Here is a 27,059-nt window from a genome sequence, read left to right on the forward strand (position 1 = left end):
ATAGAGACAGACCAAAGATATCCCATAAAGCTTTGCAGACTAAAGCGTCATTATAGATCACTTTATATAATTAGTCCAATTTAATTGTTTTCAAAATATTAAGCTTACATTTTCCTTAACAAAAGACACAATACCCTCACATACCCTCACAATACCCTCACATACCCTCACACACCCCCTCACATACACCCTCAATTCGAGCCCTGGTTTTAACTTAACACACCAAGCCCTTCACTAACACCAGGATATTTAAGGAGTGTATGGTGACTGAAGGAATTGGCTGACAAAATCTATGGATAGTTAGACAATCATTTATTCTGTCAAACAGGTAAGCATACTTCTTATTTTTTTAATTGGAAGAAATAGGCTCCAACACAAAGCCCTAGTGTTGTTATTAGCCTAAAGTCAAAATCAGATGAAGACTGTTAAAATGAACTGGACCTTCTCGAGTTAGCCATTAGCCTTCGTAGTAATGTAAGTTAAGTAAATTACTCAAATATGATTTATTGTGAGGTCAATAACTGATAAATGGCTTCATTATGGGCAACAAAACATATTGTTTTTATTCAAATCAATTATAGCAGTACGAAGCTTACCTTCTGTTTTCTAGCCTGGCGTATAGGAGTATTAGGTGACTATCTAGCCTGGCGTATAGGAGTATTAGGCGACTATCTAGCCTGGCGTATAGGAGTATTAGGCGACTATCTAGCCTGGCGTATAGGAGTATTAGGTGACTATCTAGCCTGGCGTATAGGAGTATTAGGTGACTATCTAGCCTGGCGTATAGGAGTATTAGGTGACTATCTAGCCTGGCGTATAGGAGTATTAGGTGACTATCTAGCCTGGCCTATAGGAGTATTAGGTGACTATCTAGCCTGGCGTATAGGAGTATTAGGTGACTATCTAGCCTGGCGTATAGGAGTATTAGGTGACTATCTAGCCTGGCGTATAGGAGTATTAGGTGACTATCTAGCCTGGCGTATAGGAGTATTAGGTGACTATCTAGCCTGGCGTATAGGAGTATTAGGTGACTATCTAGCCTGGCGTATAGGAGTATTAGGCGACTATCTAGCCTGGCGTATAGGAGTATTAGGTGACTATCTAGCCTGGCGTATAGGAGTATTAGGTGACTATCTAGCCTGGCGTATAGGAGTATTAGGCGACTATCCGAAAGGTTGCTAGATCGAATCCCCGAGCAGACAACGTAAAAATCTGTTGTTCTGCCCCTGAGCAAGGCAGTTAACCCACTGTTCCCCGGGCGACGGAGACGTGGATGTGAATTAAGGCAGCACCTCTCTGTTTCAGAGGGGGTAAACGCAGAAGACACATTTGAATGTATTCAGTTGTATAACTGATTAGGTATTCTCATCTTCACGCTCTCCCTCTCAAACTGAACAGGACATTAATTAGCCTAGTCCGCACGCACAGATATTGCAATTTTTTTGGAGGAAGCCTTTGACTCGCTTAATGAAGTGCCACCATACACAGCACAGCCATTGGTCAGCAGGGGTTTCCTCAGCCAGAGCAGGGCAGGCCAGGGCTCATGATTGGTGTAGCCTATCCATTGCAGTGTAATGCAGTGTAGCCAGGTTTTACACCATCCCAGCAACGTAAAAACTCAGGAAGAAAGTACATTTTCTAAGCAATATAACTGTGTCCTTCTCTGAGCGTGCTCTTCGTATAGACTAGGCCTATAACCTATAGTATAGGTAATGGATCATTTGATTGCGACCACACTAGGCACAGTTGATATTGCGTGCCCAGCAGAGAATCAGGGATGAGGGGCAGCATCAGTCACACATCGAGATATAATAAGCAAATAAACACTGAGCAATATGACATTTAATCAATTACAAATGACATGACCCTCCCCTGGACTAAATGACAAACACTCAACACTCCCCCTGACTGAAATTGAAATAGCATGACCCTCCCCCATTTTCCTCTGGGTAACAAGTGTGTACATTTCGACCGCTCCCTAAGCAGGCCTTAGTGACTAAGGTGACTAGTGACTAATTCCTTCCTTGTAGGACTGCCCCAGTGTGGGAACAGCAGTGTCCATTCACACTGCATACCTCTCCCTCTCCCTCACTGAGACATGGTCACCAAAACAAACGTACATACAAGGCCACCCATTACATACCCACAATCACAGGAAGAAAAGGAGACTGGCAGAGAGAGGGTGGAAGGAAGAGACATAGATGGGGGCAGAAAGGTAGTGAGAGAGAGAGAGAAAGAGAGAGAGAGAGAGAGAGAGAGAGAGAGAGAGAGAGAGAGAGAGAGAGAGAGAGAGAGAGCGTAGAGACAGAGAGAGAGAGAGAGAGAGAGAGAGAGAGAGAGAGAGAGAGAGAGAGAGAGAGAGAGAGAGAGAGAGAGAGAGAGAGAGAGAGTAGAGAGAGAGAGAGCGTAGAGAGAGACAGAGAGAGAGAGAGACAGAGTGCGAGCAGTGTGTTTATAACTCTCTGGTCCGTGTTGAAAGACCTGCCCTCTTCAAAGAGCGGTAGAGGAGTTTCAGGAAGTGGAGGTCACGGCAGCAGGAAGTGAGGCGCGAGGCCGCGGGGCGATAGGGAGGAGGAGATGAAAGGAGAGGTGAAAGATCAGGAGTGCATCTGGAGGGAGAACGTGAGCACCAGGAACAACGACGCAAAAAAACATCAATAGATATTATGGGATGCTTTTTCACAAAGCCACACAGGAGGACAATGTGTGTGTGACTGCTGTGCCATAGCTCCACTACCAATATTCAGACAGGCGTGTGTGTGTGTGTGTGTGTGTGTGTGTGTGTGTGTGTGTGTGTGTGTGTGTGTGTGTGTGTGTGTGTGTGTGTGTGTGTGTGTGTGTGTGTGTGTGTGTGTGTGTGTGTGTGTGTGTGTGTGTGTGTGTGTGTGTGTGTGTGTGTGTGTGTGTGTGTGTGTGTGTGTGTGTGTGTGTGTGTGTGTATGTGTGTGTGTGTTTCAGTCATTGATAGATCATTAGAGAGAGATAATAGGCTCTTTGATCATGACCTTTATGTTGCTGTGAGTGAGTGAGACCATCCCTGTGAGGGACAATGCTCTTTGAGCGTTAGTGTGTGTGTGAGTGAGTTATAGCACATCTGTATCAGAGAAGGCTCTGAGACAAATCGAGAGGATGAGTGTATGTGCACGCATGTGCATGCGAGTGTGTCCGTGTGTGTGTGTGTGTGTGTGTCCGTGTGTGTGTGTGTGTGTGTGTGCTGCAGTGAGTGCATGTCAGGCCTTTGTTTGTGTCTGCGGGTGGCAGGGGATGTGCTGTCATGCTTCTACTCTCCTGGCCCCGTGATGGAGTGTGAGTGTGTGCTTGTTTGAAAGCTGTTGCGTGCCATTGAAACTGACTGAGGGAGGCTGTTTGAATGTGTGTGTGAACTCAAGTGTGTTTGTCTCTGGGATGGAGTGTGAGTGTCTGTGAACTTTACTGAAGCAGAATTCTCAGCCCACAGTGTATCATCTGCCTGTGAGCGTAGGTGACCATCTATATGTGTGTGTGGCACTTTTCATGTCTTTTCCTAAATATCTGTGTGAGTAACACAGTGTGTTTCATGATCTCTCCTTCCTCCCCATCACCAGATTAACTCTGTGTTTGACCTCACTGCTGGACCTCAGTTTGGGCAGGTTCCCTCCTCTCTCTCCCCCTCTCCCTTTCTCCCCCGCCTCTCCCCCACTACCATGCCAGGATGCCACACTCCTCCCCACGCCTCCCCCTTCTCTCCCCCCCGTGGCTGTGTAAGGGGGGGAGGGTCTCAGTGTGTGCTGGGGGGCGAGGGAGCGGGTGAGGGGCAGTCGGACTTTGGTCTGGGAATGTGGGAAGTCTGTCTGGGGGTGTTTGCCTTGGAGGTGGGAGAGATCCAGGGGCGAGGCTTGGCGTCGTAGCACCAGGAGCTGCTCTCTAGCCTGGGTAAGAGCAGCGGTCAGCTCCCCTCTCTCCTCACACTCTCTCCTCACTGTCTCCTGAAGCAATACCACCTGAAATCAAACGAGATGAGAGAGAGAAAGAGAGAGAGAAAGAGAGAGAGAGAGAGAGAGAGAGAGAGAGAGAGAGAGAGAGAGAGAGAGAGAGAGAGAGAGAGAGAGAGAGAGAGAGAGAGAGAGAGAGAGAGAGAAAGAGAGAGAAAGAAAGAGAGAGAGAAAGAAAGAGAGAGAGAGAGAGAGAGAGAGAGAGAGAGAGAGAGAGAGAGAGAGAGAGAGAGAGAGAGAGAGAGAGAGAGAGAGAGAGAGAGAGAGAGAGATAGAGAGATACTACGATCAGTCAAATGTGAGTGAGCCATTTGGTCATGGACACGGACAAACAAAAGGAAATGCGTTTTGACTCACAGCAATTAAAAACACAGATATGGTGTAGTTGGTAGACATGTTCACAAAGACACTGCAACAACAAAAAATGTAATCTTCAACCTAGAAACGCGACCAAAAATAATTTACTGGAACTTGTTGCAAATGACGGAGTCACCCATGATTCACCAAACTATATTTTGAAAGAGGAAGCAAAGTACTTTAAGCACATGTTTTGAACCAAAGTTAGTTGTAAGGATAAAAAAATATATATATACTAATAATGTAGAATTAACAGCTGTACAGAAAGACTGTGAGTGTCAAATTACAGAGGAGATTCTTGATGCAATTAAAGCCTTTAAATGTGGGAAACCTCCAGGAACGCCTGGCCTTGCTGCTATTCCAGTTTCAGCTGTTCTGCCTGCGGTTATGGAACCGCCACCTGTCCCAGACCTGTTGTTTTTCAACTCTTGATGATCGGCTATGAAAAGCCAACTGAAAATTATTCATGATTATTATTTGACCATGCTTGTCACTTATGAACATTTTTGAACATCTTGGCATAGTTCTGTTATAATCTCCACCCGGCACAGCCAGAAGAGGACTGGCCACCCCTCATAGCCTGGTTCCTCTCTAGGTTTCTTCCTAGGTTTTGGCCTTTCTAGGGAGTTTTTCCTAGCCACCGTGCTTCTACACCTGCATTACTAGCTGTTTGGGGTTTTAGGCTGGGTGTCTGTACAGCACTTCGAGATATTAGCTGATGTACGAAGGGCTATATAAAATAAAATTGATTGCATACCAGATATACCAAACCTTTTCTGATGTACTCAGACACTCAACAAGAAGGTCTGATTTCATTGTTCCTGAAACAGGACCTAAGTGGTAAATATAAAGTAGGCCTCTTACACTTCTGTGTTGCGATGCAAAAGTTCTAGCAAAATGCATAGCACATAGAATTTAAAAGGTATTGTATACAGTATATATACAGATTTAAAACATTACATTGATAAAAGCCACAATCTACTTGCAATATTAAAGCTGATCTACCCCGCCCCTGGTCAAGGAGACACGGTTGAGGAGACATGACCAAGGAGACACGGTTGAGGAGACATGACCAAGGAGACACGGTTCAAGGAGACATGACCAAGGAGACACGGTTCGAGGAGACATGACCAAGGAGACACGGTTGAGGAGACATGACCAAGAAGACACGGTTGAGGAGACATGACCAAGGAGACGCGGTTGAGGAGACATGACCAAGGAGACACGGTTGAGGAGACATGACCAAGGAGACACGGTTGAGGAGACATGACCAAGGAGACACGGTTGAGGAGACAAACATGACCAAAGACAGATGAACAGATTAACATGAAAAGATATGCAGACAAACTCTGTCAAAAGGTAGAAGACAGAAGACAGGTAGAAGACAGGTAGAAGACAGAAGACAGGTAGAAGACAGGTAGAAGACAGAAGACAGGTAGAAGACAGGTAGAAGACAGGTAGAAGACAGAAGACAGGTAGAAGACAGGTAGAAGACAGCTGGAAGACAGGTAGAAGACGGGTAGAAGACAGGTAGAAGACAGGTAGAAGACGGTTATAGAGACACGGTTAGAAGGAGAGAAAGAGGGGGATGTATTAACCACATCAGACTGCAGAGAGGAGAACCCTCTCTAAGCATGCATCCATTGTTTGTGTGCATGTACATTTGTATGTCTGTGCGTGCATGTGCGTGTGCGTGTGCGTGTGTGTGTGTGTGTGTGTGTGTGTGTGTGTGTGTGTGTGTGTGTGTGTAGCCTATGTAAGTGTGTGTGGGCTATGATGTGGTGACTGGGTTAAGATAGACAGACAGATAGACAGACAAGGGAAAGGCATCAGTCAGACAGACAGACTGACAGACAGAAAGATAAAGAGACAGACAGACAGACAGACAGACAGACAGACAGACAGACAGACAGACAGACAGACTGACAGACAGAAAGATAAAGAGACAGACAGACAGACGAAAGGCATCAGACAGACAGACAGACAGACAGACAGACAGACAGACAGACAGACAGACAGACAGACAGGCCAAAAGACCGATAGACAGGCCAACAGACAGACAGATAAAGAAACAGACAGACAGACAGACAGACGAAAGGCATCAGACAGATAGACAGGCCAACAGACAGATAGACAGACCAACAGACAGATAGAGAGACAGACAGACAGGCCAACAGACAGACAAACAAGGGAAAGGCGTCAGACAGACAGACCGACAGACAGATAAAGAGACAGACAGACAGAGACAGACAGGCCAACAGACAGACAGACAAATAGCCAGACAGACAGGCAAACAGACAGACAGGCTATCAGACAGACAAACAGACAGGCCAACATACAGACAGCCAGACAGGCCAACAGACAGGCCAACAGACAGACAGACAAACGAAAGGCAGACAGACAGACAGACAGACAGACAGACAGACAGACAGACAGACAGGCAGGCAGGCCAACAGACAGACAGGCCAAAAGACAGACAGACAGACAGACAGACAGACAGACAGACAGACAGACAGACAGACAGACAGACAGACAGACAGACAGACAGATAGATAGATAGATAGATAAAGAGACAGGCAGACAGACAGACAGACAGGCTGACATCCAGATTAAAATGAATCTTCAGCTTGCCTAAGACATCTTCAGCTTGCCTAAGAAATGTGTGTGCGTGTTTGTGTGGGAGAGAAAGGGTTTGAGTGAGTGTGTGTGTCCACATCTGGACTCCCTAGTTTAGTAAGGTAAAACCCCTGGTGATGGAGTATGATGTGTATGTGCTTGAGCATGTGTGTGTGAGAGAGAGAGCGCTTGTGAGGATATCCTGTGGCACTATATGATACCATACAGACAGACATCATTAGGGGCTCACAGTCAGAGCAGAAGGTATTATATGTCATTCACATATCCTACCCTGTCTCCAATCTACTCACTGCCTCAACGCATTTCCTACCACATTCCAATGCCAACACACACACACACCTCCCTCTTTTTTCATGTCCCCCTGTGGCAGTGCCTGACCCCAGACCACTGTGCTGGTGGTGAGAGGTTGAAGGTCATGCTTTGATGTAATTTCCCCCAGACAGCATGACCTTTAATGCCTGTCTCTTCTGCGCATGCAGTGGAGCGAAGGGGCAGAGAGAGAGAGAGAGAGAGAGAGAGAGAGAGAGAGAGAGAGAGGGAGAGAGAGAGAGAGAGAGACAGAGAGAGACGGAGAGAGAGACAGAGACAGAGAGATAGAAAGAGACAGAGACAGAGAGATAGAAAGAGACGAAGAGAGAGAGAGAGAGACAGAGACAGAGACAGAGAGATAGAAAGAGACGAAGAGAGAGAGAGAGAGACAGAGACAGAGAGATAGAAAGAGACGAAGAGAGAGAGACAGAGACAGAGACAGAGACAGAGAGACAGAGACAGAGAGAGAGAGAGAGAGAGAGGTGCACCCTAATTGGTAAGGAGTGCACCCTCCACACCAGACAGCTTTACCCTTAACACCTCTCACACACACACAGTCTTGAATAACTAACCTTGTGGGGACACACAATTCAGTCCCATTCAAAATTATATTTTCCATAATCCTAAACCAACCCCTAACTCTAAACTATCCCTAGATCCTAACCCTAACACTAATTCGAACCTTAACCATAAACCCCCTAGAAATAGCATTTGACCTCGTGGGGAATAACAAAATGTCACCAGTTGGTAAATTTTTTGTTAGTTTACTAATCTTGTGGGGACAAGTATAGTTAAACACGTCCACACACACACACACACACACACACACACACACACACACACACACACACACACACACACACACACACACACACACACACACACACACACACACACACACACACACACACACACACACACACACACACACACACACATACACACACACGGTTGTTTGTATGTAGTGGGAACCCAGAGCGGTGACCTTGGATGGTAGCCCTGTGCTGGTCTGACGTTGTACAGCTGTGTGTGTAGTTCAGTGGGTGTTAGTTGTGTGTGTGTGTGTGTGTATGTGTGTCTGGGAGCCATGTTCTGGCCTGACATTCTACAGCTGTGCGTATTGTTTAATGGGTGGGTGTGTGGTTACTAAGGTTACACACTGCTGTATGAGTATGTGACGTTGCCTGGGTTATGTACACACACACACACACACACACACACACACACACACACACACACACACACACACACACACACACACACACACACACACACACACACACACACACACACACACACACACACACACACACACACACACACACACACACACACACACACACACACACACACACACACACACACAGCACTAACAGGCCTAACAACAGGTATACGACACATTATTACTGTCTGTGTGGGGAGGGAGGTTGCTAGTATATGGGTTTCCCTGTGCGTGTGTCAGTGTGTGTTTTATAACCAATCCATACACACACAACAGACACACAGTCATGTCAGTGGCACACTGTTTAAGGGGAGACTCTGGTCCAAATGCAATGTGTCATGATCCTAACATCCAATGAAATCAGTGCCAATGTTTGTGACAGAGTGAGCTCACGAGTCACTACGGAAGTCAGTGCTAATGCCAAACTGTGTGTGTGAGTGTGTGTGAGTCAGTGTGAGTGTGTGTGAGTGTGTGTGCGCGTGTGTGTGTGCGCGTGCGAGTGTGTGTGTGCGCGTGTGCGTGCGAGGGTGCGTGTGTGCGTGCGAGTGTGTGTGTGTGTGTGCGTGTGTGTGCGTGCGAGGGTGCGTGTTCATAACAAAGCCGCTTTGATATTCTTACTTTCTTCTGTTGCCTTAGCAACATAGAGGGTCACATAAACTCACAAGGTCATGATCAAAGAGCCTATTATCTCTCTCTAATGATCTATCAATGATTGGAACACACACACACACACACACACACACACACACACACACACACACACACACACACACACACACACACACACACACACACACACACACACACACACACACACACAATAGAACGCGTACAGAGAGATCAATACAACATCTATACATCTATACAGCCAGGAAGGACAGGAGTAAGAGATGAATAAAGAAGAAAAGAAAGATTGACAGAACACGAGAGAGAGAGAGAGGGAGAAAGAAAGAAAGAAAGAGAGAAAGAGTGTTTTAATGACGGCTGGGGGACTGTCCTTTAGGTATTGAGCTGATCTCATGTTTAGATCTGAGAGGACCTTAATGTGCTCTAAAACTCAGGTGAAAGGAGAAAGGCACACTAAAATACCATCTGGCCATTTGAAATAGATAAGAAAAGGACTGTGTTCTCTGGGCGGCATAAAGGTATATGTCAGCTGGGAAATTAGCATCAGGGCACCTTGAGCCTCTGGCCAGACAAACAGAGAGAGAGAGAGAGAGAGCGAGAGAGAGAGAGAAGGGAGAAGGATGAGGGAGAGAGAGAGAGAGAGAGAGAGAGAGAGAGAGAGAGAGAAGGGAGAAGGATGAGGGAGAGAGAGAGAGAGAGAGGGGGAAGAAGGAGAGAGAGAGAGAGAAGGGAGAAGGATGAGAGAGAGAGAGAGAGAGAGAGAGAAGGGAGAAGGATGAGGGAGAGAGAGAGAGAGAGAAGGGAGAAGGATGAGAGAGAGAGAGAGAAGGGAGAAGGATGAGGGAGAGAGAGAGAGAGAGAAGGGAGAAGGATGAGAGAGAGAGAGAGAAGGGAGAAGGATGAGAGAGAGAGAGAAGGGAGAAGGATGAGAGAGAGAGAGAGAGAGAGAGAGAGAGAGCACCTAGATCTTCTGCACAGATTCTACCAGACCTGGGATCTGACAGACCTGGGACCTGACAGACCTGGGCCCTGACAGACCTGGGCCCTGACAGACCTGGAACCTGACAGACCTGGGCCCTGACAGACCTGGGCCCTGACAGACCTGGAACCTGACAGACCTGGAACCTGACAGACCTGGGCCCTGACAGACCTGGAACCTGACAGACCTGGAACCTGACAGTAAATCTCAAATCAAAAATAATGGTGTTCCACTAAAAGTCCAGTTGCCAGGACCACAAATACAAATTCCATCTAGACACCGTTGCCCTAGAGCACACAAAAAATGATACATACTTCGGCCTAAACATCAGCACCACAGGTAACTTCCACAGAGCTGTGAACGATCTGAGAGACAAGGCATGAGGGGCCTTCTAGGCCATCAAAAGGAACATAACATTCGACATACCAATTAGGATCTCGCTAAAAATACTTAAATCAGTTGTAGAACCCATTGCCCTTTATGGTTGTGTGGTCTGGGGTCCGCTCACCAACCAAGAATTCACAAAATGGGACAAACACCAAATTGAGACTGCATGCAGAATTCTGCAAAAATATCTCCCGTGTACAACATAAAACACCAAATAATGCATGCAGAGCAGAATTAGGCCGATACCCGCTAATTATCAAAATCCAGGAAAGAAACGTTCAATTCTATAATCACCTAAAAGGAAGCAATTTCCAAACCTTCCAGAACAAAGCCATCACCTACAGAGAGATGAACCTGGAGAAGAGTCCCCTAAGCAAGCTGGTCCTGGGGCTCTGTTCACACCCCCCCCCACAGAGCCCCACGACAGAAACACAATTAGACTCAACCAAATCATGAGAAAACAAAAAGATAATTACTTGACACATTGGAAAGAATTAACAAAAAAACTGAGCAAACTAGAATGCTATTTGGCCCTAAACAGAGAGGACACAGTGGCAGAATACCTGACCACTGTGACTGACCCAGCATTAAGGAAAGCTTTGACTATGTACAGACTCAGTGAGCATAGCCTTGCTATTGAGAAAGGCAGCCGTAGGCAGACCTGGCTCTCAAGAGAAGACAGGCAATGTGCACACTGCCCACAACATGAGGTGGAAACTGAACTGGACCTCCTTTTTATTTGAATGTTTATTTGACCTTTATTTAACCAGGTCGGCCAGTTGACAACAAGTTCTCATTTACAACTGCCACCTGGCCAAGATAAAGTAAAGCAGTGTGACACAAACAACACAGAGTTACTTATAAACAAACGTATAGTCAATAACACAACCTCCTGCAAAATGTATGACCATATTAGTGTAACGCTCGTCGTCGTAAGGAAGAGTGGACCAAAGCGCAGCGTGGAAAGTGTTCATGATCTTTATTGTCAAGAATCACTCAAACAAAAATAACAAATACAAAAACGAAAGCGAACAGTTCCGTCAGGCACAGATACTAAACGTAAAACAACACCCCACAAAACCCAAATGGAAAATGACAACTATTATATGATCCCCAATCAGAGACAACGATAGACAGCTGCCTCTGATTGGGAACCACACTAGGCAAAAACAACAAAGAAATAGAAAACATAGATTCTCCCACCCGAGTCACACCCTGACCTAACCAAACATAGAGAATAAATAAGGATCTCTAAGGTCAGGGCGTGTCAGTATCCCCCCCAAAGGTGCAGACTCCGGCCACAAACCTGAACCTATAGGGGAGGGTCCGGGTGTGCATCTACTCTTGGTGGGGGCTCCGGTACGGGATGCAGACCCCGCCCCGCTTTAGGCTCCCCCCACTTCGGTGGCGACCTCCGGTGCAGGGATCGTCGCCGGGACCTCCGGACCGTAGATCATCGCCCGGAGGCTCCGGACTGCAGACCGCCGCTGGAGGCTCCGGACTGGGGACCACCGCTGGAGGCTCCGGACTGCGGACCCTCGCTGGAGGCTCCGGAATTCGGACCACCGCTGGAGGCTCCGGACTGCGGACCCTCGCTGGAGGCTCCGGAATTCGGACCACCGCTGGAGGCTCCGGACTGCGGACCCTCGCTGGAGGCTCCGGACTGGGGACCGTCGCTGAAGGCTATGGACTGGGAACTCTCGCTGAAGGCTCTGGACTTGGAACCCTCGCTGAAGGCTCAGTGCCATGGATCATCACTGCAGGCTCAGGGCCATGGATCATCACTGCAGGCTCCGGGCCATGGATCATCACTGGAGGCTTCGTGCCATGGATCATCACTGGAGGCTTCGTGCCATGGATCATCACTGGAGGCTTTGGGCAATGGATCATCACTGGAGGCTTTGTGCCATGGATTATCACTAGAGGCTCCGGGCCATGGATTATCACTGGAGGCTTCGTGCCATGGATCATCACTACAGGCTCCGGGCCATGGATCATCACTGGAGGCTTCGTACGTGGAGCCGAAACAAGTCTCACCGGACTGTGGAGACGTACTGGAAGCCTGATGCGGGGAGCTGCCACAAAACGTCCTGGCTGGATACCCACTCCAGCTCGGTGAGTGTGGAGAGCTGGCACGGGACGCACTGGGCTATGAAGGCACACTGGAGGCATAGTGCGTAGAGCCGGCGCAGGATATCCTGTACCGAAGAGACGCACCGGAGTCCAGGAGCGCTGAGCCGGCACAATCCGTCCTGGCTGAATTCCCACTCTAGCACGGCAGCTGCGGGGAGCTGGAACAGAGCGCACCGGGCTATGAATGCTAACTGGAGACACCGTGCACATCACTGCATAACACGGTGGGGGGGGGTTTTGGGGGGCTGCCTCTCGTGCTTCCGTCATGGCCTTGACTCCTCCGTTCCTCTTTCGCTGCCTCCGCCTGCTTCCATGGCAGGGTCTTGTCCCCTGCCATTACCTCCTCCCAGGTCCAAGATGTCCTCCACTCCCTTTTCTCCCGGGCCCAGGATCCCTGTCTCTATTCCTTTGGAACTTTTGTGAGTGTAATGTTTACTGTACATTTGTTATTGTTTATTTCACTTTTGTTTATTATCTATTTCACCTCCTTTGGCAATGTAAACATATGTTACCCATGCCAATAAATCACTTTGATTTGAATTGAACTGAGAGATAGTACTGCAGGGGCACTGTGGCTGGCGGGAGAGAAGGAGGGATGGAGGGAGACACAGAGGTGGTTGGGCTCAGGGGATGAGAGGGAGTCTGAGAGGTGGTGGATCAGGGAAGAAGAGGGAGTCTGATAGGTGGTGGATCAGGGAAGAAGAGGGAGTCTGAGAGGTGGTGGATCAGGGAAGAAGAGGGAGTCTGAGAGGAGGTGGATCAGGGAAGAAGAGGGAGTCTGAGAGGTGGTGGATCAGGGAAGAAGAGGGAGTCTGAGAGGTGGTGGATCAGGGAAGAAGAGGGAGTCTGATAGATGGTGGATCAGGGAAGAAGAGGGAGTCTGATAGATGGTGGATCAGGGAAGAAGAGGGAGTCTGAGAGGTGGTGGATCAGGGAAGAAGAGGGAGTCTGATAGATGGTGGATCAGGGAAGAAGAGGGAGTCTGATAGATGGTGGATCAGGGAAGAAGAGGGAGTCTGAGAGGAGGTGGATCAGGGAAGAAGAGGGAGTCTGAGAGGTGGTGGATCAGGGAAGAAGAGGGAGTCTGAGAGGAGGTGGATCAGGGAAGAAGAGGGAGTCTGATAGATGGTGGATCAGGGAAGAAGAGGGAGTCTGATAGATGGTGGATCAGGGAAGAAGAGGGAGTCTGATAGATGGTGGATCAGGGAAGAAGAGGGAGTCTGAGAGGTGGTGGATCAGGGAAGAAGAGGGAGTCTGAGAGGTGGTGGATCAGGGAAGAAGAGGGAGTCTGATAGATAGTGGATCAGGGAAGAAGTGGGACTCTGATAGATGGTGGATCAGGGAAGAAGAGGGAGTCTGATAGGTGGTGGATCAGGGAAGAAGAGGGAGTCTGATAGATGGTGGATCAGGGAAGAAGAGGGACTCTGATAGATGGTGGATCAGGGAAGAAGATGGAGTCTGATAGATGGTGGATCAGGGAAGAAGAGGGAGTCTGAGAGGTGGTGGATCAGAGGAGAAGAGGGAGTCTGATAGATGGTGGATCAAGGAAGAAGAGGGAGTCTGAGAGGTGGTGGATCAAGGAAGAAGAGGGAGTCTGAGAGGAGGTGGATCAGGTGAGAAGAGGGAGTCTGATAGATGGTGGATCAAGGAAGAAGAGGGAGTCTGAGAGGTGGTGGATCAGGGAAGAAGAGGGAGTCTGATAGATGGTGGATCAGGGAAGAAAAGGGAGTCTGAGAGGTGGTGGATCAAGGAAGAAGAGGGAGTCTGAGAGGAGGTGGATCAGGTGAGAAGAGGGAGTCTGATAGATGGTGGATCAAGGAAGAAGAGGGAGTCTGAGAGGAGGTGGATCAGGGAAGAAGAGGGAGTCTGATAGGAGGTGGATCAGGGAAGAAGAGGGAGTCTGAGAGGAGGTGGATCAGGTGAGAAGAGGGAGTCTGAGAGGTGGTGGATCAGGGAAGAAGAGGGAGTCTGAGAGGAGGTGGATCAGGTGAGAAGAGGGAGTCTGAGAGGTGGTGGATCAAGGAAGAAGAGGGAGTCTGATAGATGGTGGATCAAGGAAGAAGAGGGAGTCTGATAGATGGTGGATCAGGGAAGAAAAGGGAGTCTGAGAGGTGGTGGATCAGGGAAGAAGAGGGAGTCTGAGAGGAGGTGGATCAGGTGAGAAGAGGGAGTCTGATAGATGGTGGATCAAGGAAGAAGAGGGAGTCTGAGAGGAGGTGGATCAGGTGAGAAGAGGGAGTCTGAGAGGAGGTGGATCAGGGAAGAAGAGGGAGTCTGAGAGGTGGTGGATCAGGGAAGAAGAGGGAGTCTGAGAGGTGGTGGATCAGGGAAGAAGAGGGAGTCTGATAGGTGGTGGATCAGGGAAGAAGAGGGAGTCTGATAGATGGTGGATCAATGAAGAAGAGGGAGTCTGAGAGGTGGTGGATCAGGGAAGAAGAGGGAGTCTGATAGATGGTGGCTCAGGGGAGAAGAGGGAGTCTGATAGATGGTGGATCAAGGAAGAAGAGGGAGTCTGAGAGGTGGTGGATCAGGGAAGAAGAGGGAGTCTGAGAGGAGGTGGATCAGGGAAGAAAAGGGAGTCTGATAGATGGTGGATCAAGGAAGAAGAGGGAGTCTGGTAGATGGTGGCTCAGGGGAGAAGACAGAGTCTGAGAGGTGGTGGATCAGGGAAGAAGACAGAGTCTGAGAGGTGGTGGATCAGGGAAGAAGATGGAGTCTGATAGGAGGTGGATCAGGGAAGAAGAGGGAGTCTGATAGATGGTGGATCAGGGAAGAAGAGGGAGTCTGAGAGGTGGTGGATCAGGGAAGAAGAGGGAGTCTGATAGATGGTGGATCAGGGAAGAAGAGGGAGTCTGATAGATGGTGGATCAAGGAAGAAGAGGGAGTCTGAGAGGTGGTGGATCAGGGAAGAAGAGGGAGTCTGATAGATGGTGGATCAGGGAAGAAGAGGGAGTCTGAGAGGTGGTGGATCAGGGAAGAAGAGGGAGTCTGAGAGGTGGTGGATCAGGGAAGAAGAGGGAGTCTGAGAGGTGGTGGATCAGGGAAGAAGAGGGAGTCTGATAGATGGTGGATCAGGGAAGAAGAGGGAGTCTGATAGATGGTGGATCAGGGAAGAAGAGGGAGTCTGAGAGGTGGTGGATCAGGGAAGAAGAGGGAGTCTGAGAGGTGGTGGATCAGGGAAGAAGAGGGAGTCTGAGAGGTGGTGGATCAGGGAAGAAGAGGGAGTCTGATAGATGGTGGATCAGGGAAGAAGAGGGACTCTGATAGATGGTGGATCAGGGAAGAAGAGGGAGTCTGATAGATGGTGGATCAGGGAAGAAGAGGGAGTCTGATAGATGGTGGATCAGGGAAGAAGAGGGAGTCTGAGAGGTGGTGGATCAGAGGAGAAGAGGGAGTCTGATAGATAGTGGATCAGGGAAGAAGTGGGACTCTGATAGATGGTGGATCAGGGAAGAAGAGGGAGTCTGAGAGGTGGTGGATCAGGGAAGAAGAGGGAGTCTGATAGATGGTGGATCAGGGAAGAAGAGGGACTCTGATAGATGGTGGATCAGGGAAGAAGAGGGAGTCTGAGAGGTGGTGGATCAGGGAAGAAGAGGGAGTCTGATAGATAGTGGATCAGGGAAGAAGTGGGACTCTGATAGATGGTGGATCAGGGAAGAAGAGGGAGTCTGAGAGGTGGTGGATCAGGGAAGAAGAGGGAGTCTGATAGATAGTGGATCAGGGAAGAAGTGGGACTCTGATAGATGGTGGATCAGGGAAGAAGAGGGAGTCTGATAGGTGGTGGATCAGGGAAGAAGAGGGAGTCTGATAGATGGTGGATCAGGGAAGAAGAGGGACTCTGATAGATGGTGGATCAGGGAAGAAGATGGAGTCTGAGAGGTGGTGGATCAGAGGAGAAGAGGGAGTCTGATAGATGGTGGATCAGGGAAGAAAAGGGAGTCTGAGAGGTGGTGGATCAAGGAAGAAGAGGGAGTCTGATAGATGGTGGATCAGGGAAGAAAAGGGAGTCTGAGAGGTGGTGGATCAGGGAAGAAGAGGGAGTCTGAGAGGAGGTGGATCAGGTGAGAAGAGGGAGTCTGATAGATGGTGGATCAATGAAGAAGAGGGAGTCTGAGAGGTGGTGGATCAGGGAAGAAGAGGGAGTCTGATAGATGGTGGATCAAGGAAGAAGAGGGAGTCTGAGAGGTGGTGGATCAGGGAAGAAGAGGGAGTCTGAGAGGAGGTGGATCAGGGAAGAAGAGGGAGTCTGATAGATGGTGGATCAAGGAAGAAGAGGGAGTCTGGTAGATGGTGGCTCAGGGGAGAAGACAGAGTCTGAGAGGTGGTGGATCAGGGAAGAAGAGGGAGTCTGATAGGAGGTGGATCAGGGAAGAAGAGGGAGTCTGAGAGGTGGTGGATCAAGGAAGAAGAGGGAGTCTGATAGATGGTGGATCAGGGAAGAAAAGGGAGTCTGAGAGGTGGTGGATCAGGGAAGAAGAGGGAGTCTGATAGATGGTGGATCAATGAAGAAGAGGGAGTCTGAGAGGTGGTGGATCAGGGAAGAAGAGGGAGTCTGATAGGTGGTGGATCAGGGAAGAAGAGGGAGTCTGATAGGTGGTGGATCAGGGAAGAAGAGGGAGTCTGATAGATGGTGGATCAATGAAGAAGAGGGAGTCTGAGAGGTGGTGGATCAGGGAAGAAGAGGGAGTCTGATAGATGGTGGCTCAGGGGAGAAGAGGGAGTCTGAGAGGAGGTGGATCAGGGAAGAAGAGGGAGTCTGATAGATGGTGGATCAAGGAAGAAGAGGGAGTCTGGTAGATGGTGGCTCAGGGGAGAAGACAGAGTCTGAGAGGTGGTGGATCAGGGAAGAAGACAGAGTCTGAGAGGTGGTGGATCAGGGAAGAAGATGGAGTCTGATAGGAGGTGGATCAGGGAAGAAGAGGGAGTCTGAGAGGTGGTGGATCAGGGAAGAAGAGGGAGTCTGAGAGGTGGTGGATCAGGGAAGAAGAGGGAGTCTGAGAGGTGGTGGATCAGGGAAGAAGAGGGAGTCTGAGAGGTGGTGGATCAGGGAAGAAGAGGGAGTCTGAGAGGAGGTGGATCAGGGAAGAAGAGGGAGTCTGATAGATGGTGGATCAAGGAAGAAGAGGGAGTCTGGTAGATGGTGGCTCAGGGGAGAAGACAGAGTCTGAGAGGTGGTGGATCAGGGAAGAAGATGGAGTCTGATAGGAGGTGGCTCAGGGGAGAAGAGGGAGTCTGATAGGAGGTGGCTCAGGGGAGAAGAGGGAGTCTGAGAGGTGGTGGCTCAGGGAAGAAGATGGAGTCTGATAGGAGGTGGCTCAGGGGAGAAGAGGGAGTCTGATAGGAGGTGGCTCAGGGGAGAAGAGGGAGTCTGATAGATGGTGGATCAAGGAAGAAGAGGGAGTCTGAGAGGTGGTGGATCAGGGAAGAAGAGGGAGTCTGAGAGGAGGTGGATCAGGGAAGAAGAGGGAGTCTGATAGATGGTGGATCAAGGAAGAAGAGGGAGTCTGGTAGATGGTGGCTCAGGGGAGAAGACAGAGTCTGAGAGGTGGTGGATCAGGGAAGAAGATGGAGTCTGATAGGTGGATCAGGGAAGAAGATGGAGTCTGAGAGGTGGTGGTTGGGCTCAGGGGATGAGAGGGAGAAGAAGACAAGGATAGAGGGCTGAGAAAGGACAATGGAGATAGTGAGCCAGATGCAAGCAAGGCAAAAATCAATGGAAAGCAGGAGAGAGGAGAAGACAGACGGATCGATGTGATGACCTGGGAACTAGGCGATGTGCTCTGAGTACATGATGAGGAAGAGATCTGTGTGTGTGTGTGTGTGTGTGTGTGTGTGTGTGTGTGTGTGTGTGTGTGTGTGTGTGTGTGTGTGTGTGTGTGTGTGTGTGTGTGTGTGTGTGTGTGTGTGTGTGTGTGTGTGTCTATATCAGACTCAGACAGCTGAGGGGTGTCGTGACTGCAGCCTCAGACTACCCCTCCTCCCCCAGAGACAGTGGTCTGCGTGTCAACACACACAGCAGCCTGACAGAGTGTCTCTGTTTATCTCGCCCTCCCTCCCTGCCTTTCTGACACATTATATCTCTCTTACACCACAAATGTTCTATTTTCACTGGCTCTTTCTGTCTCTCTCTGTTTGTGTCTCTCAGTCTCTCTGTCTCATCTAGGGGCTACCCCAGACTCAGATATCAGTCTGCAGGAGTGGACTACTGTAATGAATTGGGAATGTTTTATGGACATTTCTAGGGATAGGGTCTCTGGGGAGGACATTTATGAGGTAAAGAAAGGAGATTTGAAACTGTTGTAGAATTGGAAGTCCAGTAGCATTACTGTGAATTCAAGATTCTGTCTTGTCAAGCCTCAACATCTCCCCCTCTCTCTGTCTCTCTCTCTCTCACTCTCTCTCTCCCCTTCTCTCCATCTCTCTCCCCTTCTCTCTCTCTCTCCATCTCTAACCCTTCTCTTTCTCTCTCTCTCTCCCCTTCTCTCTCTCTCTCTCCCTGTCTCTCTCTCTCTCTCTCTCTCTCTCCCTATCTCTGTCTCTCTCTCTCTCTCTCTCTTTCTCTTTCTCTCTCACCTCGTCCTGTAGTCCAGTGTTCTCTCCTCTCAGTAGCTGCAGTTCTGTTCTGGCCTGGCTCAGCTCTAGCGCCCCCTGTTGCTGGGAGTGCTGTAGTACACGCTGTAGCCTCTCCTCTTTAGTGCTCCTCTCCTCCTGCACCTCCCTCAGTCTCTGCACCTCCTCTCTGAGCTCCTGTGTGGCTGAGTGGACCTGGGAGGACAGCTAGAGAGAGACACAGAAATATACATATCATAGAACTAGGATTACCTAGAACAGACTAACAAAGAACGGCAATAGTCCCGAGTTGACCATTAGCGCTGACCATTAGACAAGCGTTTGGGAGTTTCACAAGTTTTACTCCATCAGGACAGCTGGGAAGGCACACAGTCTCTACCACTCTGTATGTCTGTCTATCTTATGACTCTGTATGACTGTCTATTTCGCTCAGTCTCTTCGTCTTCTCCCGTTTGTGTGTGTGCAGTCTATCCTGTACCAGCCTCAGGCCCACAGAGGCATCACTTCTGAATAAGTGGAGCCTCTACCCTGCATAGCCCTCCTACCAGTGAATACCAGAGCCACACACACACACACACACACACACACACACACACACACACACACACACACACACACACACACACACACACACACACACACACACACACACACACACACACACACACACACACACACACACACACACACACACAGGCAGTCACAGCTTAATTCCTGAAGGGCAGATAGACAGGGAGACAGATAGACAAGGAGACAGATAGACAGGTAGAAAGAGATAGACAGGGAGACAGATAGACAGGTAGAAAGAGATAGACAGGTAGACAGGGAGAAAGAGATAGACAGGGAGACAGATAGACAGGGAGACAGATAGACAGGGAGAAAGAGATAGACAGGGAGAAAGAGATAGACAGGGAGACAGATAGACAGGGAGACATATAGACAGGGAGACAGAGATAGACAGGGAGACAGATAGACAGGGAGACAGATAGACAGGGAGAAAGAGATAGACAGGGAGACAGATAGACAGGGAGAAAGAGATAGACAGGGAGAAAGAGATAGACAGGGAGACAGATAGACAGGGAGACAGATAGACAGGGAGAAAGAGATAGACAGGGAGAAAGAGATAGACAGGGAGACAGATAGACAGGGAGACAGATAGACAGGGAGAAAGAGATAGACAGGGAGACAGATAGACAGGGAGAAAGAGATAGACAGGGGGACAGATAGACAGGGAGACAGGTAGACAGGGAGACAGATAGACAGGTAGAAAGAGATAGACAGGGAGACAGATAGACAGGGAGACAGATAGACAGGGAGAAAGAGATAGACAGGGAAAGAGATAGACAGGGAGACAGATAGACAGGGATACAGATAGACAGGGAGACAGAGATAGACAGGGAGACAGATAGACAGGGATACAGATAGACAGGGAGACAGAGATAGACAGGGAGACAGATAGACAGGGAGACAGATAGACAGGGAGAAAGAGATAGACAGGGGGACAGATAGACAGGGAGACAGATAGACAGGGAGGCAGATAGACAGGGAGAAAGCGATAGACAGGGAGACAGATAGACAGGGAGACAGATAGACAGGGAGACAGAGATAGACAGGGAGACAGATATAGACAGGGAGACAGATAGACAGGGAGAAAAAGAGGGACATTCTGTTCAATCTTGTTCTCAGAACGTTGTGCTTGCCTGCAGACCTGTAGCCCCCTGTGTTACTCACTGCTTGACTGTGTCTGACTGTCTGACTGACTGACTGCCTGTCTGACATCTCTCCTACATTCAAATAACTACTATAACTAAGGGGGGACAGAGTGAGAGAAAGAGAGGCAGTAGTGATAGTTAAATGGTATTGACTCCTCCTTTCAGGACTGTGATCGGTACAACATACACAGCAGGCAACTGTTACCTTCCTCTGCAGCTGCTCCTTCTCTCTCTGGTACTGCAGCAGCAGCTCCCGACTCTTCTCCCTGTCAATCACCAGCTCTAACCCCGCCTCCCTCTTTAGCTCCTCTTCCTGCTCCTTCAGACGCACAGCATTCTGGGTCCTCTGCTCCTCCAGAGCCGCCTGTAGCTGGGGATTTGGACATATAAGACTTTACAACAAGCACCTGTGCGCGCGCGCACGCACGCACGCACGCACGCACGCACGCACGCACACACACACACACACACACACACACACACACACACACACACACACACACACACACACACACACACTCATGCACACATGCACACATGCTTCCTCACACGCACTGGAATGACACAAACATTATAGGCTGTACACTCAGCTTGGCGTGAAATAGCTGAGTGATGGACACCAAAGTAGAGAAAACAGTCCCTCTGTCTCTTTCCTTCTCCACCCTCCTCTTGTCCTCTAACATCCCTCTCTATCCTTCTTTTACTCTGATTTGGCAGTTCTTTCAGTTGTTTTATTTGCAGAGGAGAAAATTGAGACAGCTCGCTCTCAAAAAAAGATTGTCACAGAGCGCTACATTGACTTGAGTGTTTTGACACAGATGGGCCGTTTTCACCAGAAGTGGGCAGTGAAATATTGAATTCTTGGGGATATAAAAAAAACGATTGTTGTGGCTGTTATGGGAAAAACAACAAGGGGGCTGGTGGCATGCAATGTATTTTTAGTCAGGCTTGGCCAAGGCCACCATATTTTTCAAAGCGCAGGAGAGATCAGAGGCTGCGTGTCAGGGCACTGGGGTGGGGCGAGTGTATGTGTGTGTGAGAGTGTGTGTACATAGTGAGTGTGTCTGTATGCAACTGCCTATGTACACACTTGCGTGTATGTACAGCACAGTATGTGTAGGAATGACAGACTGCTTACTTCTCTTTGAGTACAGGGGCATGGGTTGGGTGCGTGTGTGTGTGTGAGTGACTTTGCGTGACCACTTCCTTCTCTCTGGGTATATGTCCGTGTGGGGGACAGGGGTGGAGTGTGTGTGTGTGAGTAAGTGAGTGTGTGAAAATGTGTGCGAGAGAGAGAGAGAGAGAGAGAGAGAGAGAGAGAGAGAGAGAGAGAGAGAGAGAGAGAGAGAGAGAGAGAGAGAGAGAGAGAGAGAGAGAGAGAGAGAGAGAGAGAGGGAGACCACTTCCTTCTCTCTTGGTGAGCGTCCGTGTGAGGGGCAGGAAACCGGAGGGAGAGCAGTGTAATTTTCTGGGAATCAGAAGGCATCTTAATACTGCCGTGCAGAGGCTGAAACCTCACTAACCCTCCCTAACCCCCACCACCAGACCGGCGTAGGGGATGAGACCAATAGAACAAATACAACACACATTTCAGCCGTGGGGGTGTGTCGTGTCTTCACTGCACAGAGAGCTTGGTGTGAGAGAGACTGGGCTGGTGGTCTGTCATCGTAATAATATCACCACCTCCTCTGACTGGATTAGAATGTTTTTCTGCCTTTATTTAAAACATGGGACTTTGTATCTGCTGAGGCAATTCTGTGGTGCTGAAGGAAAGGAGGAAGACCAGGAGATTAAGTTATCCTGGACTATAGGAACCACAGGGTACCTTGAAGGGCAGCTCCTGTCTGTAGTCATCCTCCATCTTGTTCAAGGCTTTACGATGGGACTCCATCATCCTCTCACTGTCAACATCAATAAAACAGACATACAACGTTAATACGACATCGATACAAATCGATACGTCAATACAACGTCAATACAACATCGATACAACATCGATACGTCATCAATACAACGTCAATACAACATCAATACAATGTCAATACGTCAATACAACATCGATACAACATTAATACAACATGGATACAACCTTAATACAACATTAATATGTCGATACAACGTTAATACAACATTAATACGTTGATACAACATGGATACAACATTAATACAACGTTAATACAACATTAATACAACAATATCAAATCTCACATTGAAAACACACAGTGAGTCAACACAACATAACTCCCTGTCTACTAAAACATGACATCACCACGTATTGATTATTACTAGTTGGAGAATCTAGAAGTATTAAACACTACACTCAACAACACAACTACTATACTGAACTAAATTATAAAGGCAACATGTAAAGTGTTGGTCCCATGTTTCGTGAGCTGAAATAAAAGAGGCCAGAAATGTTTCATATGGACAAAAAGCTTATTTCTTACACATTTTGTGAACAAATGTGTTTACATCCCTGTTAGTGAGCATTTCTTCTGTGTCAAGATAATCCATCCACCTGACAGGTGTGGCATATCAAGAAGTTGATTAAACAGCATGATCATTACACAGGTGCACCTTGTGTTTTAGAGAATTTGGCAGTACTTCCAACCCGCCTCACAACCACAGACCACGTGATACCACGCAAGGCCAGGCCGTAGATATCCTTCTTCTTCACCTACGGGATGGTCTGAGACCAGCCACCCAGACAGCTGATGAAACCTTGGGTTTGCACAACCGAAGAATATCTGCACAAACTGTCAAAAACTGTCTCAGTGAAATGTATCTGCGTGCTCGTCGTCCTCACAGAGTGCCTCGTGGTGGGGTTATGGTATGGACAGGCATAAGCTACGGACAACAAACACAATTGCATTTTATTGATGGTATTTTGAATTCACAGAGATACCGTGAGGAAATCCTGAGTCCCATTGTCGTGCCATTCAACCACCACCATCACCTCATGTTTCAGCATGATAACGCACGGCCCCAAGGATCTGTACACAATTCCTGGAAGCTGAAAATGTCCCAGTTCTTCCATGACCTGCATACTCACCAGACGTGTCACCCATTGAGCAGGTTTGTGATGGTCTTGATCTACGTACGACAGCGTGTTCCAGTTCCCTGCCAATATCCAGCGACTTCCCACAGCCATTGAAGAGGAGTGGGACAACATCCCACAGGATACAATCAACAGCCTGATCAACTCTATGTGAAGGAGATGTGCCGTGCTGCATGATGCATCGCGTGATGTATTGTCTCTACCTTCTTGCTCTTTGTGCTGTTGTCTGTGCCCAATAATGTTTGTACCATGTTTTGTGCTGCTACCATGTTGTGCTGCTGCCATGTTGTGTTGCTACCATGCTGTGTTTTCATGTTGCTTCCTTGCTATGTTGTCGTCTTAGGTCTCTCTTTATGTAGTGTTGTGGTGTCTCTCTTGTCGTGATGTGTGTTTTGTCCTATATTTTAATTTTAATCCTGGCCCCCGTCCCCGCAGGAGTGTCACGTCCTGACCATAGTGCTTATGTGTTTTGCTTGTTTTAGTGTTGGTCAGGACGTGAGCTGGGTGGGCATTCTATGTTGTGTGTCTAGTTTGTCTGTTTCTGTGTTCGGCCTAATATGGTTCTCAATCAGAGGCAGCTGTCAATCGTTGTCCCTGATTGAGAATCATATATAGGTGGCTTGTTTTGTGTTGGGATTTTGTGGGTGGTTGTTTCCTGTCTTTGTGTTTTCTATGCACCAGCTAGGACTGTATCGGTTTGCCACATTTATTATTTTGTATTTGTTAATTGTTCACTGTTTATTTGTTTATTAAACATGTTGAGCACTGGCTACGCTGCGTGTTGGTCTGATCCCTGTTACACCCCCTCTTCTAGTGAAGAGAGGGAAGGCTGCCGTTACAAGGAGGCCTTTTGCATTCTGGTAGGCCGTCATTGTAAATAAATAAAAATTATTAACTGAGTTGCCTAGTTAAATAAATGTTAAATAAAAAATAAATACAAAAATAAAAATAATAACTGGTTTTCTGATCCACACCCCTACTTTTTTAATAAGGTATCTGTGAAAAACAGATGCATAGTCTGTATTCCCAGCCATGTGAAATCCATGGATAAGGGCCTAATTAATTGATTTCAATTGACTGATTTCCTTATATGAACTGTGACTCTGAAATTGTAGCATGTTGCGTTTACATTTTTGTTCAGCGTAGATTAAACTGTCAAAAAAGATCAGATGTTTATATTCATGACTGGTTTGAGGTCATAGAGACAGACTGTCATCCATCTGGTAGGAACAACTAAAATGGTGGAATGTTTGCCCAAGGGGACAGGCACATTTCTGAAAAACAAAACCAAGCCATCACCATGGAGAAATCCGTCCAAATAGCACACAAACAACCCTCACAGCTAAACCAACACTACCATAAAGCTCTGAGGAGACAATTAGAGCTGTGTGCATGTGTGTGTGTCAGCGTGTGTATGTGCATGTCTGTGTGTGTTAAATGTGTGCCAGAATGCCAGAACAGGCAGGGCTAATCCCCAGTCTCCCAGGAAGGGTTCAGAAGTCACTGTGTCCTCCTCAGTATGGGTGACCCAACAATGGGAAACTGCTCTCTAATCCGCTCCAATCCACCAGGTTTTCCCTCCCAGCGTTCCTGAGATGCAGGGACCTAATGTTCAGAAAAGCAGGTGTGTGTGTGTGTGTGTGTGTGTGTGTGTGTGTGTGTGTGTGTGTGTGTGTGTGTGTGTGTGTGTGTGTGTGTGTGTGTGTGTGTGTGTGTGTGTGTGTGTGTGTGTGTGTGTGTGTGTGTGTGTGTGTGTGTGTGTGTGTGTGTGTGTGTGTGGACCTAGTACTCAGACAGCGAGCAATTCAGACATAAACAAACAAACGGAATCCTCCAGCTGTGATGCTGTTCCAATGTTTGCCTTTTACCTTGATATAGTATAATCACAGTAATACATACTGAATACTATAATCACAGTAATACATACTGGACACAATAACCACAGTAATACATACTGAATACTATAATCACAGTAATACCCGCTGGATACTATAATCACAGTTTTACATAAACATTGGATAATATAATCACAGTAATACATACTGGATACTATAATCACAGTAATACATACTGGATACTATAATCACAGCAATACATACTGAATACTATAATCACAGTAATACATACTGGACACAATAACCACAGTAATACATACTGAATACTATAATCACAGTAATACCCGCTGGATACTATAATCACAGTTTTACATAAACATTGGATAATATAATCACAGTAATACATACTGGATACTATAATCACAGTAATACATACTGGATACTATAACCACAGTAATACATACTGAATACTATAATCACAGTAATACATACTGGATACTATAACCACAGTAATACTCACACTGGATACTATAATCACAGTAATACATACTGGATACTATAATCACAGCAATACATACTGGATACTATAATCACAGCAATACATACTGGATACTATAATCACAGTAATACATACTGGATACTATAATCACAGTAATACACGCTGGATACTATAATCACAGTAATACATACTGGATACTATAATCACAGTAATACATACTGAATACTATAATCACAGTAATACACGCTGGATACTATAATCTCAGTAATACATACTGGATACTATAATCACAGTAATACATACTGGATCATTTAATCAAAGTAGTACACATTGGATACTAGAATCACAGTAATACACGCTGGCTACAATAATCATAGTAATACACATTGGACACTATAATCACAGTAACACATACTGGATACTATAATCACAGTAATACACACTGGACACTATAATCACAGTAATACATACAGGATACTATAATCACAGTAATACATACAGGATACTATAATCACAGTAATGCATACACACTGGACACTGTAACGGCAGCCTTCCCTCTCTTCACGAGAAGAGAGAGTGTAACAGGGATCGGACCAAGACGCAGCGTATTCCGTGTTCAACATATTTAATGACAGACGAAAAGTGAACACTTACAAAACTACAAAATAACAAATGTGGCAAAACCGATACAGTCCTTTCTGGTGCAGACAAAACACAGAGACAGGAAACAACCACCCACAAAATCCCAACACAAAACAAGCCA

General features: G+C 47.5%; 1 protein-coding gene across 1 annotated transcript in view; it reads right to left on the reverse strand.

The window, feature by feature from the left end:
- Window positions 1-293: 293 nt before the first annotated feature.
- lekr1 (Leucine-, glutamate- and lysine-rich protein 1) overlaps window positions 294-27,059 on the reverse strand; it is a 203,473-nt gene continuing 176,707 nt past the window's right edge. Inside the window, exons 9-12 of the mRNA XM_071357976.1 lie at window positions 22,730-22,805; window positions 21,110-21,274; window positions 19,196-19,399; window positions 294-3,980 (exon numbers count right to left, since the gene is read on the reverse strand). Of these exons, the coding sequence (XP_071214077.1) occupies window positions 3,555-3,980; window positions 19,196-19,399; window positions 21,110-21,274; window positions 22,730-22,805 (871 nt within the window). The 3' untranslated portion in view covers window positions 294-3,554. The remainder of the gene's footprint in view (window positions 3,981-19,195; window positions 19,400-21,109; window positions 21,275-22,729; window positions 22,806-27,059) is intronic.

Source organism: Salvelinus alpinus, chromosome 21 (assembly GCF_045679555.1).
Source record: "Salvelinus alpinus chromosome 21, SLU_Salpinus.1, whole genome shotgun sequence".
Classification (NCBI taxonomy): domain Eukaryota; kingdom Metazoa; phylum Chordata; class Actinopteri; order Salmoniformes; family Salmonidae; genus Salvelinus; species Salvelinus alpinus.